The sequence below is a fragment of the Larus michahellis genome, chromosome 1 (assembly GCF_964199755.1).
Source record: "Larus michahellis chromosome 1, bLarMic1.1, whole genome shotgun sequence".
In the NCBI taxonomy this organism is placed as follows: Eukaryota; Metazoa; Chordata; class Aves; order Charadriiformes; family Laridae; genus Larus; species Larus michahellis.
The window spans coordinates 56,883,726-56,896,684 of record NC_133896.1 but is presented as its reverse complement, the minus strand read 5'-3'; the positions used below and the strand labels follow the sequence as shown (position 1 = coordinate 56,896,684).

Here is a 12,959-nt window from a genome sequence, read left to right as displayed (position 1 = left end):
CTGCTTCCTCAGCCGCCAGGCAGAAGGATGGAGAAGCCCTGGCATGGTCCTGCAGGGCACGTGCCCGGCTGAGAGCACAGACAAGGTGGACCAGCCGAGGAATTGCTGCCGTCTGTGGCTTGAAGGGCAGGATCTAGCCCACCCCTGGCAGCTCACTAACACCCCCCCACCCCCTGCCAAAATGAACCCCCTCAGCAGCTGCCACCCAGGAGGGTGAATGGTGGGCACCAGGGACAAGCCAGTCTATGGCCACACGTGGGGGGACCCGTTTTACATTGGGTGGGATGTAAATACAATCCCAGGTGGGATTTCAGGGAGGAGGGAAGGAAAAGCCCAGTCTGTAAAAGCCCCAAAGCCCCTCAGCCCCCACTGCTGTGCCTTCTATGGCAGCAGGGCCCGGGGGGAGGGCCTGCGGGGCTTTGCAGTGCTCGCAGCTGCGGTTTAATTTCTATTAATAAGGCTAATCGGCTAAAGCCCTGGCCATTGCCGGCGCTCCCTCCCTTGCCGCCGCTCCCTTTGGCCCCCAGCGGTGGGGCCAGGCTGGTGGGGCACCCACAGGCCCCCCCAGGGGAGCGTTTCCCCACCCCCTGCCTAGACCGAGCAGCCCTGGGGCTCACGGCCTGGGCGAGGAGAAGATGGCCACCAGGCCTTGTCCTCCCAGGCCAGGCCAGGCCTGCCCACGCATGGCAACCGGGAAGTGTGGACTTGCTGCCCTCCAGTGGCAGGACAGCTGGGGGCAGGCGGGGGTGGCTGGCAGTGGGTCGTGCAGCCCCCCTGGTGTCCTCCATGTCTGCCCTGGCCCTCTGGGCTGGAGGTTGCCCCAGCCGGAGCCACGGCACTGCGGTGTTCAACATAGGCAGCCGTCACGGCCCCAGTGCTGGCGGAGACTCCACGTCTCTGCGTCCTCTGAGGTGAAAACCCAGTCACCGGGACAGCTACGGAAGCAACATTCTCCATTTTATTTAAAAAAACTCAAATCTTTTCCACAGGACAATAGGCAAAGGAGCAGGGCAGCGGCGCTGGGCACTGCCACCTGCCCCAGGGCTGCCCAGCAAGGCAAGGAGCCACGGCAGGGGGAGAAGGGGCAGATGCGGCTACAAACGGACAGGGTTGCCAAAGGGTCCAAGAGCTGCACACCGCAGACCCCGGCAGTCGCACCACATCACCGGAGGCCTTCTTGTGGCCTCCTCCCTTTGGGGTTCATTTTCCGGTAGCGAAGGGACTGTTCGGCGAGCGTCCTTCTCTGGCCGCAGCAGGGCTAGCAAAGCTTCGCCTTCCTCGTCCTGCTAGCACTGCCCCATGCCACAGATGATCTTACCCATCCGTCCCTCTGCCTCCCAGACCCACAGCATCCCCTCTCCCAGCCACTGGCACCAGGACTGCTCCCGCTCAGGCACAGTAATATCACACGGGGTGGGGGGGGACAGGGGGATACCCAAAAAGAGCAGCAGGGATCTTGCCACTGGCTAAAGCACGCCAGACAGCCAGGCGAGATGGGTCGCCATGTCCCGGAGGGAAGGGAGGGGAAGAGAGAGGTCACTCCGTGAGTGGTAGCACAAGGTTGCTGCCCAGCTTGGGGGTCGCTTGTATGCTTCCCCCTTCCCGGCTGAAATTCTCCGCCATCCGCAGCTCCACTTCATCGGATGATGGGTGCCGAGCGGTCATTGGTGACCGTGGGACGCAGCTTGACTGTGGCAAAGGGGTTGGTACCTCTGGAATGGGAAAGGAAACAGGTGACCACCAGGAAATCTGCGAAGACCATGCAGGGGTCCCGCTGACCAAGCAAAAGCTATTCAGTCCTGGCAAACAGCCGCCACCATGCCAAGGAGGAGAGTGTGGTAAAGCTGGTTGCTGACTGTGTTTTCTCCCTCCTTAACACACCCTGCTGCTGGTTGACATGAGGTTCCCCTTGGGCTCTCCTCAGGGCTTCTCACCTTCCCTCTTCCATAGGATGAAGAAGGGACACTAGTATAAGGCTGTCCCTGCGGTAGCACTCTACGCTTGTGGCCCCTGACGCTCCAAGCAAGGAGTCAGGGAGAAGAAAGAGGCCACAGCACCATGCCAGAAACATGGAGACACCAACCCAGCTGCAAGGGGGAAAGAAAGGCGGGATTTATGGCAAGTCTCATCTCCGTAAACCTGATTCATCAAAGCTAAAAGCCATGTCCCTTGCACCTCAGGGCTTTCCAAGCAGGCAGAGCTACACAAATCATGTAACTTCACGCTCCAAGCTGCTATTGTGGCTCTTCCAAGATGGATTAGAAGGAGCATGCAGGTCTGGCCATCTGCTCAGGGTGCTCAGGCCCAACCTTGTGTTACCAGAGGTAAGAGAGAGCCTTCCCAGTCAGCCAGAATGGCCCACCTCTGTGGGCCCACCTCCTGTCCTGGAAGGTGGGTTGTGCATTGCTTTCCTCCAGATACTTCCCAGTTCCTCCCATGTTTGATAATCCAGGATTAAGTAATTATAGTATTGTAATAATCCTCCCCCCACCCCGATGATTGCAGAGCGCAGCTCCACGCCTCACTCACCGTGGGAAGAGTTCGGGGGGCTGATCAAATACTCCTGATTTCTGCAGTGAAAATAAAGGCAGCAGTGAGCGATCTGGGGTGGGGAGGGGAGTGGCGAGACAAAAGTGGGACAGGAAACACCGCACACACAGAGGAAGATGTCACAAAACACTTAAGTGAGTTAGGAGCCCAAGTCCTGTTAATGGGGCTCTGACTCCTTAGGCATTCAAACTTTGCATAATCCCACAAATTCACCACTACAGATAACACCCTGATTTCTGTGGTGGGGGGAGGTCCCTACACCACAGGTTGCCTGTTCCCCTAGGACACCTCCCTTTGTCTTGGGGAAGAAAGGAGAGGCCTCAGATGCCCAAAGTGTCATGTCTGAAGAGCACAGCAAACAGTGACAGTCTGAGCTACATTTCACCCTGCCAGCACAGCCAGAGATGCCCCCTTCATGTTGCCCACACATCCTGGCAAGGAGTTTATCGTCGGTGCCCTCACATGCTTCCTCCATCCACAGGGAACTCAAGAGTTGTAGCTAATACCCTACGCCACATACTGTTTAAATGTGGACCAACCTGATGGAAACAGATGGACCTAAGCCCTGTGGCCCTTATCCTGGGCCAGTAGATAGTGAAGGATCAGTGACAACTGGCCTGCTACAGTACACCAGTTTCTGTAACTGGTGGCAGACAAGAAAGCCACATGTGGCTATCCAAGTTCCAGTTGGGAAGTCAAACACACACCCATTTGCTCCTGGCTGAACTGGAGGATGTCTTGGGCAGAAGTTTGGAGCAAGGCTGAATCTTTCCAAACTTCTAATGAGGCTCAATCGCACTGCCATGGTACTCCAAATGCCCCACACACTTCATTGCTCAATCCCAGGTCTATCCCTACACCGCAGCCCTGGGACCGGATGGAAACCAGTGACCCAGAGCCAGGGATAGGCTGCAGATCCTGTTCCCTTGTGCAGCCCAAGACTCCCTGAAACCACAGAGCAAGACATGAAGGGAAAAAAGAGCAATTAAATGGGCATTTTTCAGCCCTTTGAGCTTGCAACCTCACACTGGTCTGGAACCAGTGACCAGAGACGAGGTTTTCCAGCTGCCTCTGAGATTGAGCAAGTAATGCCCCACAGGTACCACTGATTTTCCCTCTCCCAGATCCTCTCCTTTAACTGTCTTCAACTTTAATTTTGTCCTCAACAGTCAATTCTGTTATCACAGCTGGATGCAATGATAAGTGGAGGGTTTCCTTGTCAGCACGCCATCCACAAGCCATGGGTTGGACACAACTTGTAAGGCTCTCAAAAATGGCTGTGCCCTCAGCCTTTGCCCCTAGCTTTTCCCCTACCCCAGCAGTGATTTAACCCAACTCTTGCTTGAATTTAAAAGAGGAGCCCTATGAAACTCCTCTCCATTCTCTGAAGGGAGAAGGATGGCATCTCTGTTAGCTGGTCACCCACTCCCAGCCCAGCCTGATCACTCCATGGTCCTACTATTAGCAGAAAGAGGTGCTGCCCTTGAGCCACCAGAAATCAGGCTGGGAGGTCATGGAGAAAAGAACTGAACTGAAGGGCCCCTGGTGAGCAAAAAGAGAGAGAAATGACAAGGGCAGTGGCAGAAAAGCAGTCCCTCTAGGAAGGAAAGCCAGGGACTGCGGATCTGCACACAAAAGGCCGACTGGCGGGGGCCACTGGGACATGGTGGCATGGAACAGACTGGGTGAGAAAGGCCAGTGCTAACAAGACCCCTTAAGTCAGGAAGGGAGGAGGTCACAGGCCAACATCTGGAAGGTGTTTTACTTTCTCAGCAGGCCAATGCAGAAAAGGTGTGCCTTGAAGGACAAAAGTCAGATGTGGCCCACTCCACACACAGACACACAACCAGTCACTCCTCCTGCACTCACCTTGGAGCCAGAGCTGACCGGGGTGGCCGTCCCACTCTGGTGACTGCTGGCACCCACCGAGAGGGGAGGTGGGCTCGGCAAACTGGGCTGGGCAGCAGCAGGCCAGTAATTGCTAGAGGAAGGAGTGCTGGGACGGTCCAGGATGTCATCCATACTGTGACTGCTTCGCAGTGGGAAGGACCTGAGCAAGAGGAGAAGACAGCAGGGTGAGAGTCAAAGAGCAAGGAACAGGGGGCAGCACAGATGCTATCCACAACATGTATCTGTGGGATGGCTCTGGAGAAAATACACATGGCTTGGACTGGCCCAGTCACAAGCACCTTTGAGAAGATATTGGACGTGTTAGGGGAGCCATCTAGGGTAAGCCTGTTAGACCTCAGGGCACAGCGAGGCTCTCAGCAGATGGCTGAGAGCCATCCAGCATGGGATCCCTGGAGCTTTCCACAGGGTACACCCCAAACAGGCACCCCACTGGTGTTAGTGACCTGCAAGGAGCCACTCCAGCTCCTGCCTGGCCGATTGGTCTCCTGTTACCTGGTGGCTGGCTCCTCCATGTCCCTCGCATCCTCCAGAGGCTTAACATAAGCTTCGGGGAACCAGCCGCATCTAGGGCACAAAAACAGCGACGAATGAGCTCCAGGCAACCATGGTTTGTGGCTCTTCAGACCCAGCTGCCCAGCCCTCCTGATCTACACCCATCCCACACATCAACCAAGCTGCTGCTGCCACTATCTCGTGCGACCGGGCTTCTGTACATCTTTCACCCCCAGGTGGGGCACGGGGTTATTGCGAGACAGTCCTTGAGCTTGGAGCAGGACTCGTTTATCTCAGAGTCTGTGCAAAATCCCTGCTCCCGGGAGTAACGCTTGTGCAATCCAGGAAGAGACGCTCTGAACTGAGAGCGATCGCCAAGGCCAGCACACAAGGAAGCTGTGGAAATCCCTTCTCCCCAGGGCGAAGCAGCTCCACCCCCAGAAATCCTCCCCAAAAGAAAGGCTCTGCTCCCGCTCATCTTGCACCGGAGTGGGAGCTTCCCTGCAGGGCACAGTGCAAGGACGCCATGTTTGCATTCCAACAGGTGTTGGCCAGCAGCGCTGTGGGGAGTAATTCAGGAACCACTGGGTGCAGCAGTTTCCATGCCCTGTCTGTGCTGGAGGGTGCGGCGGTAGTTGCGGTGTGAGCTGAGAAATGCCAGGCCTCTCGGGTAACTCCAGCAGCTCACAGCCCTGAGCTGGGTCCCATGACAGGAGACACTCGGTCACGCAAGCTGGGAAGGGGTCATTGCATCCCTGGCTCTTGCACCCAAAGCCCCTGGAACCTTCTCAGGCAGCTCATCCCACGCTCACCCTGCCCCACCACATCTCCTCGGCTTGGAGAGCCCCCACGCTAGGCACAGCCCATGACCGAGGACACGGTGATGTCCCACCCAGATGGTGGGTGAGACGCAGTGCCCAGGCCACACCAGGAGGGGAGCAGGGAGATAGTTTCGGGCTTAAGCCTCCCAGCTCCAGACCCGCCAAGCCTGCACCAGGCCAATTTACAGCGCCAAAGTCACGTACGTGGATGAGCCCTCCAGCTTGCCATACAGCCAGCCGTTCTGCGCATCCGGCATCAGCACCGTGATGACATCCCCGGGGTCAAACCGTAGCAGGGTGCGGTTGGCGCCTGTCGCGTGGGGCACGATAGCCTGCACTCTCGCCGTGCCGCTCCTCCTTCTGCCTTCGCCGCCGCTGCTGGCCTCGCCGAAGGAACCCGAACGGGAGGTACGGCCGGTGGGGAGCAAACCTGCAGGGAGGCATCAGAAGGGTCTGGCTGGAGTCCAGCATCCTCCTGCAAGACCTACGCTGCCTCGAAGGGACTGGTGCTTCCCCGGTCAAGTAATTATCCTAGAGGAGTAGATGGCTTTTCTCTGCAGGCAGAGAGCAAGGCATAGCATGGGAAAGGGTAAAACAATCATCTTGCAGGAGAAAATCAACCCAAGCTGAAACCACTTGCTTTGCACTACGTCCTTTTTGGCCAGATGTCTAGGGCACAGGCACTGCCTGCTAAATGTCTGGCTGCTGTCCCTCTTCCCAACCCTGCTGGAGCAACTGAATCATAGAGTAGTTTAGGTTGGAAGGGATCTTAAAGATCATCTTGTTCCAATCCCCCTGCCATGGGCAGGGACACCACCCACTAGATCAGGTTGCTCAAATTTGAGGTTGCTCAAATTTGAAAATTTGGGTCATTTTCCTCTCTCCCTGCCCCTTTTTTCTTTTTTTTTAACGCTTTAAGATGCAGTTTTTCAGGAAGGAAAAGCAGGTGAGACATGAGGTAACTGGCTGGGTTTTGTAGGGCAGGGTAATATTTAATCTGGCAGCGCAAGGGAAGGTTCATTACCAAAATGGGAACTCCAATAAGAACCAGCCCTCATGGTTCAAGCAGCCTTGAAAATTGCACAGCTGTGGGTTCCCCTCCTCACACAGCCAGACAGGAAACCTGTCCTGGATGGACCCTGCTTGGAAGGTTGAGCTCATCCTCTGCTTCATTCAGCTTTGCCCTCCCCAGCTCCCATACGCACTGTCCTCTCACCATATCCAGGGATGTGGCTGAGGACCGGTGGTCTGATAGAGCTGTGGTCCCTCCCCAAACCCAACCCTGTTCCCAGAGAGGTCCGACCACTGTGTCTTTCCCCTGTGTTTCTCCCACATATGGGTCATACTGGCTGATGGTGTCCTCCGCAGTGGCCACTTGGGGGACTCTGGTTGAGGAGACACTCTCATTTCTGAAGGCTCTGTAGAGAAGATGCTGGATCTACTCCCAGTCATGGGAGAACCAAGGGGTCTCTGGGCCTGTTGGAAGGAAAGGAGGCTGAATCCACGGGGGCTGCATCAAGTGGGAGATGATCTGAGAGATACCCAGTCCCTCTCAAAAAGCCAAACCCAGCCCATTCCCCCATTGCAGTCCACACACACGCTTCCCTTCATCTCGGCCAGGAAAGGACACAGCAAATACCACGGTCAGCCAAGGACTGGCTTTGCCCTGCAGCCTGAAAGGGGCAGCTGCAGCCTCGCCACCACCAAGGCAGAGGCTGTCCATGAGCTCCTCACCATCTCGAGGTGGGTGGGGGTGAGCCGGCCTGATGGATACCCCTGGCTGTGGGAGGCTGCAAGAAGACCTTGCGAGTGGCTGTTTGAGGGGTTGCGGCTGGCCTCCAGCTGCTCCTTCCACTGTGGCGCCTTGGTCAGGATCATGCCCCGGGCCTGGGGAGAGAGGAAAAAAGAAGGGGTGATGGACAGGGCAGAAGTGCTACAGAGGGAGCCAAGGGCTGCCACGTGCATTAGGTTAGGAACCAGGCAATTATGTTTGTGGGAATGGCTAAACAGAGCCCCACAGGCACCCTCCAGCAGATACCCTGTGGTCACAATGACCCTGAAATAAACACCTACATCGCCCTTCCCTCTCCCATCGCACAGATTCTGCCTTCACCCAAGGAGAAGTGAAGCCCTGGCTCACTCAGCCCTGGCTCCCTCCTGCCTGCATGCCCCCACTCCAGCCATGCTGCCTGCTCCCCCAGCTCTGCTTCCGGGCACGCCAGGGCCATACCCTGCTGTAAAACTGGAGGAGAGTGTTGTAGAGCATCTGGTGCTTTTCAGCCAGGAAGCGGTAGCGGCGTTTCTCCTCCAGCTCAGCCTCCCTCTGGCTCTCAGAGACAAACGCCTGCATCTCCGAGCGGAGTCGCATCACATTCTCCTGGGCCACAGGGGAAAGAGGGAGGAAGGGATCAGCATAAATCCATCGGAGCGGGCTCACACACGGCAAGGGGAGGGTTGAAACAGGTCGTCATGTCTGCCAGCTTCCCGGTCCACTCGCAGTGCTGGAGCAGCACAGAGGAGCTAGAGCAGAGTGCCAGGGATTAAGTCCTTGGACACTGAGGCTTGCTAAATGAGGAAAGGGCTTGGCAGGAGTAAGTACCACAGGTCAGCAGCACCCTGTAGAAAAGGAGTTTCCTCCTTTCCAGATAAGCCTGCTGCCTTTTGAACATTGGGGTCAACCCCTTGGCTTTTAAGGAAGGTCAAGGTTGCTCAGAAACCAGATCTGGCTCCAGAGAAATCATCCAGTTCTTTTTCCAACTCCCCGTCCTGCAATCACTGCTCACCTTCATCTCCCGGACATTTTTATCACGGGCTCTCTCCATTCTCCACAGCTCTGCCATGCACTTATCCAGGTTGGTGGCTCTGCGTTGGTACTCCAGCTCATACTGCTTCTGGCTTTCCTGCCAGGGACAAACCAGGCTGGGTGAGGAACGGGAGACCCAGCCACACTGTGATGCAGCAAGGGTCCTGCCCTGATGGGTTGTTGAGCATCTGAGTCCCTCTGAAATCAGGCTTCACCTGGACCTCTTATAAAAATTCTTTCTTTACCGTTCTCTCTTCATTTTGAAGGGTCCCAGAGGGCTAATGAGCCTCAGGATCTCAGGAGCAAGAACTGGCGCCCAGCTCCCCCAGGCCTCTGTCTCCCTCCGTGACAATGCCTACCAGTGTGGCCAGCTGGGCCACAACGGCACAGGACTCACACCTATTCAGAGGCTGTGGTTTGGGGAAGCTAGGAACTCTGCTTTTCAGATGCCAAGTCTCTCAGCCGCATTGAAGCATTCAGCAAGTCCCACTGCACAAAGGAGAAGAGTTGCCTGCCCTCTTTAGCCCTGCATCATCAGCCAAAATAGGGGTGGGGGATGGTGTATGACGGGAGAAGAAGATAAGCCCCCCTAACTCCTGCTGAGCAAAGTCGAGGAAAAACCTCAAGCGCTCAAGCTAAAGCCCTTGGTGGAGGGGAGAGGGAAACGAGGAGGGCTGAGGAGGAGGAGGGAGTTCATCACTCACACTGATGAACTGCACGTCCATTTTGGTGTTCTTCTCCATGTGCTGCAGCAGGTCCACGTGGAAACTCTGAGCCTGGAAGAGGCACAGGAGCCATCACCCTCATCCCTTCACCATATGTGGGCTTGCAAAACCCACAGAGCTAGTGACTCCTTTACCACCTGGACTCCATATAGAAGCCAGAAATGGGCACATTAGGACTACCATGGAGCAGCTCTGCAGCCTGGGGGTGGGCACTCAGCAGCCACCCGACCATTAACGCCCGAGCTTCAGCACAGGCACAAACAGCAGCTATCTGGAAGCATTAGCATCCCCTCCACTCCTGTCCCACCACTGCCACTCAGGGAAAGAGATGACAGCCTCACTGCATCTTCAGAGCCGGGCATTCCTCAGTCCACTGCACACCTGCCACCGCACTTGCAGAGAGGTGGTGACAGTCCACCAACGGCACCAGGCATTGAACAACAGCCAGGCTCTGGGCGTGCCAGCTCTGCAACACCCCTCCGTCACAGGCAGGAGGGATAGCAGGGAGGCAGGCACCTGCCAGCAGGCGCGTCAGAGGGCTGGAGATGGGGCAAATCGGGCAAAATGCCGGCATGCTGTGGTTAAGGAAGTCCCTTTTTCACCCCACCTGCACCAGCCCCCGGGAAAACCACTCACCACGACTTCCAAATCAGAGCTCAGGAGTCTCTGCGTGTTGGACATCTGCATCAGAATTTCACCTTCAGGGAAAGAGACAGGAGAAGGTAGAAAAATCCCGCGGCCATTTCCTTGCACGCTCAAGGAGGCATGCGACTCAGGCTGATGATATACAAGTGTGAAAGTCCACCAGATATCGCAACGCACTGCTCACTGCACCCTGCGAGAGGCTGGTAGCCTTCCTCCCCAGGGCTCAGCTCCACCACCACTCCCCCAGCGCTGCCAACACGGGATTGCTCCAGCCCATGAAGCTGCCAGCCCAGAGCTCTGCTACAGCCCCAGGTGCCAGCAGGCAGCTCTGGCTCTTCCATGGGCTCTGGGTGGGGGGTTTACACTCTGCCACAGCCCCTACGAGCCCCATTTCCAATCCCGGTGGCATCACAGCTATGGTGCACAGTTCTGACTGTCCTACAGGAAAGCAGCTGCAGCACCCACTGCTGACGCTGCGTGCAGTCCCGCTTCACCAGTGTTAGTAGTATGAAACCGTGAAGGGAAGAGAGCGATGATAGGGAGCAGAAGAGTGAGCTGGGCGGTGCTGGTAGGACTCTGCAGAAGGGACACATCTGCTGGAAGTTCTTTTACTGAAATGTTCAGTATCGGAGCAGTTCCCTGAACGTATTTTCAGCAGCCATCATTAGGCTGCAGAATTATTTGAGCTGCTGAGTGTAAGCCCCTCAGCCCTGAGCTGCCATTTCAGGCTCAGAAGGACAACATCCCATCAGCTTTTGTCACTCTATGCTCTCCAGCTTTCCCCTCACACCTGCAAGGAGGAGCAAAATGGTTCCCCCAAGATGAAAACTTCAACTCTCAGGGCAGAATGTCTCAACAAGGACTGGTTTCCATGAGAGGTCCATCACTGGAGGTCCATCCCAGGAGCTGGGCTCGGTCATTGATCTCAGAGAGATACAGGGGAGATTTCTGGGGCTTTGGGGGATATTCAAGGGTACACAACGAATTTGACTGTTACTGCCTGGACAGGGCCAGGCACTGTGAGACACCATTTAGAGGAGCTCTCTTCCTTCTCCCAGTGCCTGGAAAGGGACTTACTAAGGGGGAAAGCCAAAAAATGTAACTGTGGCTCATCAGAGGACAGAGGATGGCGAGTGGGAGAGCCTTACCCAGCATGCGTGAGGTGGAGCTCTGCAGCGCTTGCTCCCCAATCTTCTCGATTGCCTTAAAATACACTTCAGCCGCTTTAGATAATGCTGTGAGGAGAGGAGAGGAGAGGGGAGGTAAGGACCTGGCCTGCCTTCCCACCAGCCCCAGCAAGCAGCACACAGGACAGCCACCCCCTGGTACCTCGCCTATGGGCAAGGGCACCCTCTTTTTCCCCATCTGTGCCTAATAACAGCAGTGGGTCCTGGAGCAGGAGAAGGGTGCCAAAGAGCAGCTCAAGACATGTCAGAGGGGAGGACCAGCAGCCTTGTCCCGGGTGATGGCACAGCGAGTGCCCAGGACAGATGTAGCAGCACACTCTGGAGCCCGGGCCATGCAGGACCCCACTCACCATGGAAGGCACGCAGATAGTTGTTTCCCAGGTACACCAGGTTCTCCAGCGCGGGGTTGAACTGCTCCAGGATTCTCTGTGGCCAGGCAGGAGCACATTAATGCCAGACTTCCCCATGCCCCAGAGACCTCAGCTGCGGTTCGGCCGGGTGCAGCAGGGACTCAGAGAGCCCCCCAGCCACGACGCTGGATGGCTGTGGTGATGTACAGCTGGGCACACAGTCAGCTCCTTCCATCGGAGGTAGCTGCGACCCTCAGCTGCCCTGAGTCCTCCAGCCAACCGGGAGAGGAGCAATGCCAGAGAACAAGGTATCTTGTCAGAGAGCCAAGTGGCTGCCTGAAGATGGCTGTCTCCCGAGGCCCCACACCCACTGCAAACAGGGGAGTAAGCGCAAGGGGAGCTGAGCAGCCGTTTCCCTCATCCCTGAGCCTGTTGGGGTGAGGGCCACCGCTTATTATCCAGGCACAAACACGACTTTTTCCTGGCCAGGATGTGGTGCCCTGCCAGACCTGGCAGCTTAGAGAAGGGACGGATTGCTCCAGACCAGCCTCTCCGCTCTTACCTGCTGTAGGTATCAAAGGTGTTTATTGCCTACGGCAGAGCAGATCAGAGGGTAGAAGAAGCAATTGCCCTTCTCCCAGCCCTCGCCACCTTGGTGCAGCACCAATGTGCGTAGGGAATCGTTCGTGAGATCAGACTGCTCTTTCCAAAAAAGGGGAAAACAGCTGACTCGGCTCCAGCTTCCTACCGGCAACCAAGGCTTGTCACCCTTCATAAACATGCTTCGTGTCCAAACCACCCTGGTTGCCCAGTTCCTCCCCAGATCTGCTTTAAGACCCGCACCACCCTCCCCTCCTGCCAGCCGTCTGCTCTCAAACATGTCCCAGGTCCCACAGGAGCTGCTGCAGTTCAGCCCAGGGACGGATCCAGCCCTCAGCTGTCCACCCTTGAACGGAGCCTTTGGCAGAAAACAGCTCTTCTCCTCCCACCCGCACATCTCCCCCAGGCAGACGGAAGCAGCCTCTGATGTTGGCACTGACCTTATAGATGGAGATGGTGGATCTGTAGGACAGGTCCATCTCCAGACCTTTTTCCTTCTTCCACGGAGAAGCAAGGAGCAAAGGAGAGTGCAAGGTGCTATACAAGGTGGCCCAGAGGACTCTGCTTCTGCAGAGCCGGCTGGATGGAAAGAGCTAGCAAGGTAGGACAACAGGAAGACACAGACGTGGTACAAAGGGAACAGAGCACTGCTGGAGTTTAATAATTCACCAGCCAAGAGGCTGGAACTTGATCTCTGGAAGTAACCAGACTCTGGGAAGAGAGGAATCCTGCAACAGCCAGCAAGGGCATGTGACCGCCTCTTTGAATTATTGATGGCTCAGTACCCAGCTCCACCTGCCCCGACACCTGCGGAGCCAGCCACCTGCCAGAGTGACCGCCTTACGGCTCGCTGCCTCCATCACTGCCCCCGCTCG

At 56.4% G+C, this 12,959-nt stretch overlaps 1 protein-coding gene across 3 annotated transcripts; it reads right to left on the bottom strand.

Annotated features, from left to right (window-relative positions):
- Window positions 1-944: 944 nt before the first annotated feature.
- On the bottom strand, window positions 945-11,686 carry BAIAP2L2 (BAR/IMD domain containing adaptor protein 2 like 2). Of its 3 annotated transcripts, XM_074572707.1 has the most exons (13): window positions 11,485-11,686; window positions 11,096-11,182; window positions 9,939-10,000; window positions 9,282-9,353; window positions 8,558-8,674; window positions 8,005-8,151; window positions 7,509-7,661; window positions 7,121-7,250; window positions 5,979-6,204; window positions 4,954-5,025; window positions 4,420-4,600; window positions 2,530-2,570; window positions 945-1,712 (listed from the first exon to the last, which is right to left on the bottom strand). In XM_074572707.1, exons 2-13 carry the CDS (start codon window positions 11,100-11,102, stop codon window positions 1,637-1,639), a joined length of 1,284 nt encoding a protein of 427 aa, XP_074428808.1. In that variant the 5' UTR covers window positions 11,103-11,182; window positions 11,485-11,686; the 3' UTR covers window positions 945-1,636. The 3 variants fall into 3 exon arrangements, with proteins under 3 accessions (XP_074428808.1, XP_074428807.1, XP_074428809.1); XM_074572706.1 differs by lacking the exon at window positions 11,485-11,686 and having other exon boundaries at window positions 11,096-11,312; XM_074572708.1 differs by lacking the exon at window positions 945-1,712 and having other exon boundaries at window positions 2,400-2,570.
- Window positions 11,687-12,959: the final 1,273 nt, after the last annotated feature.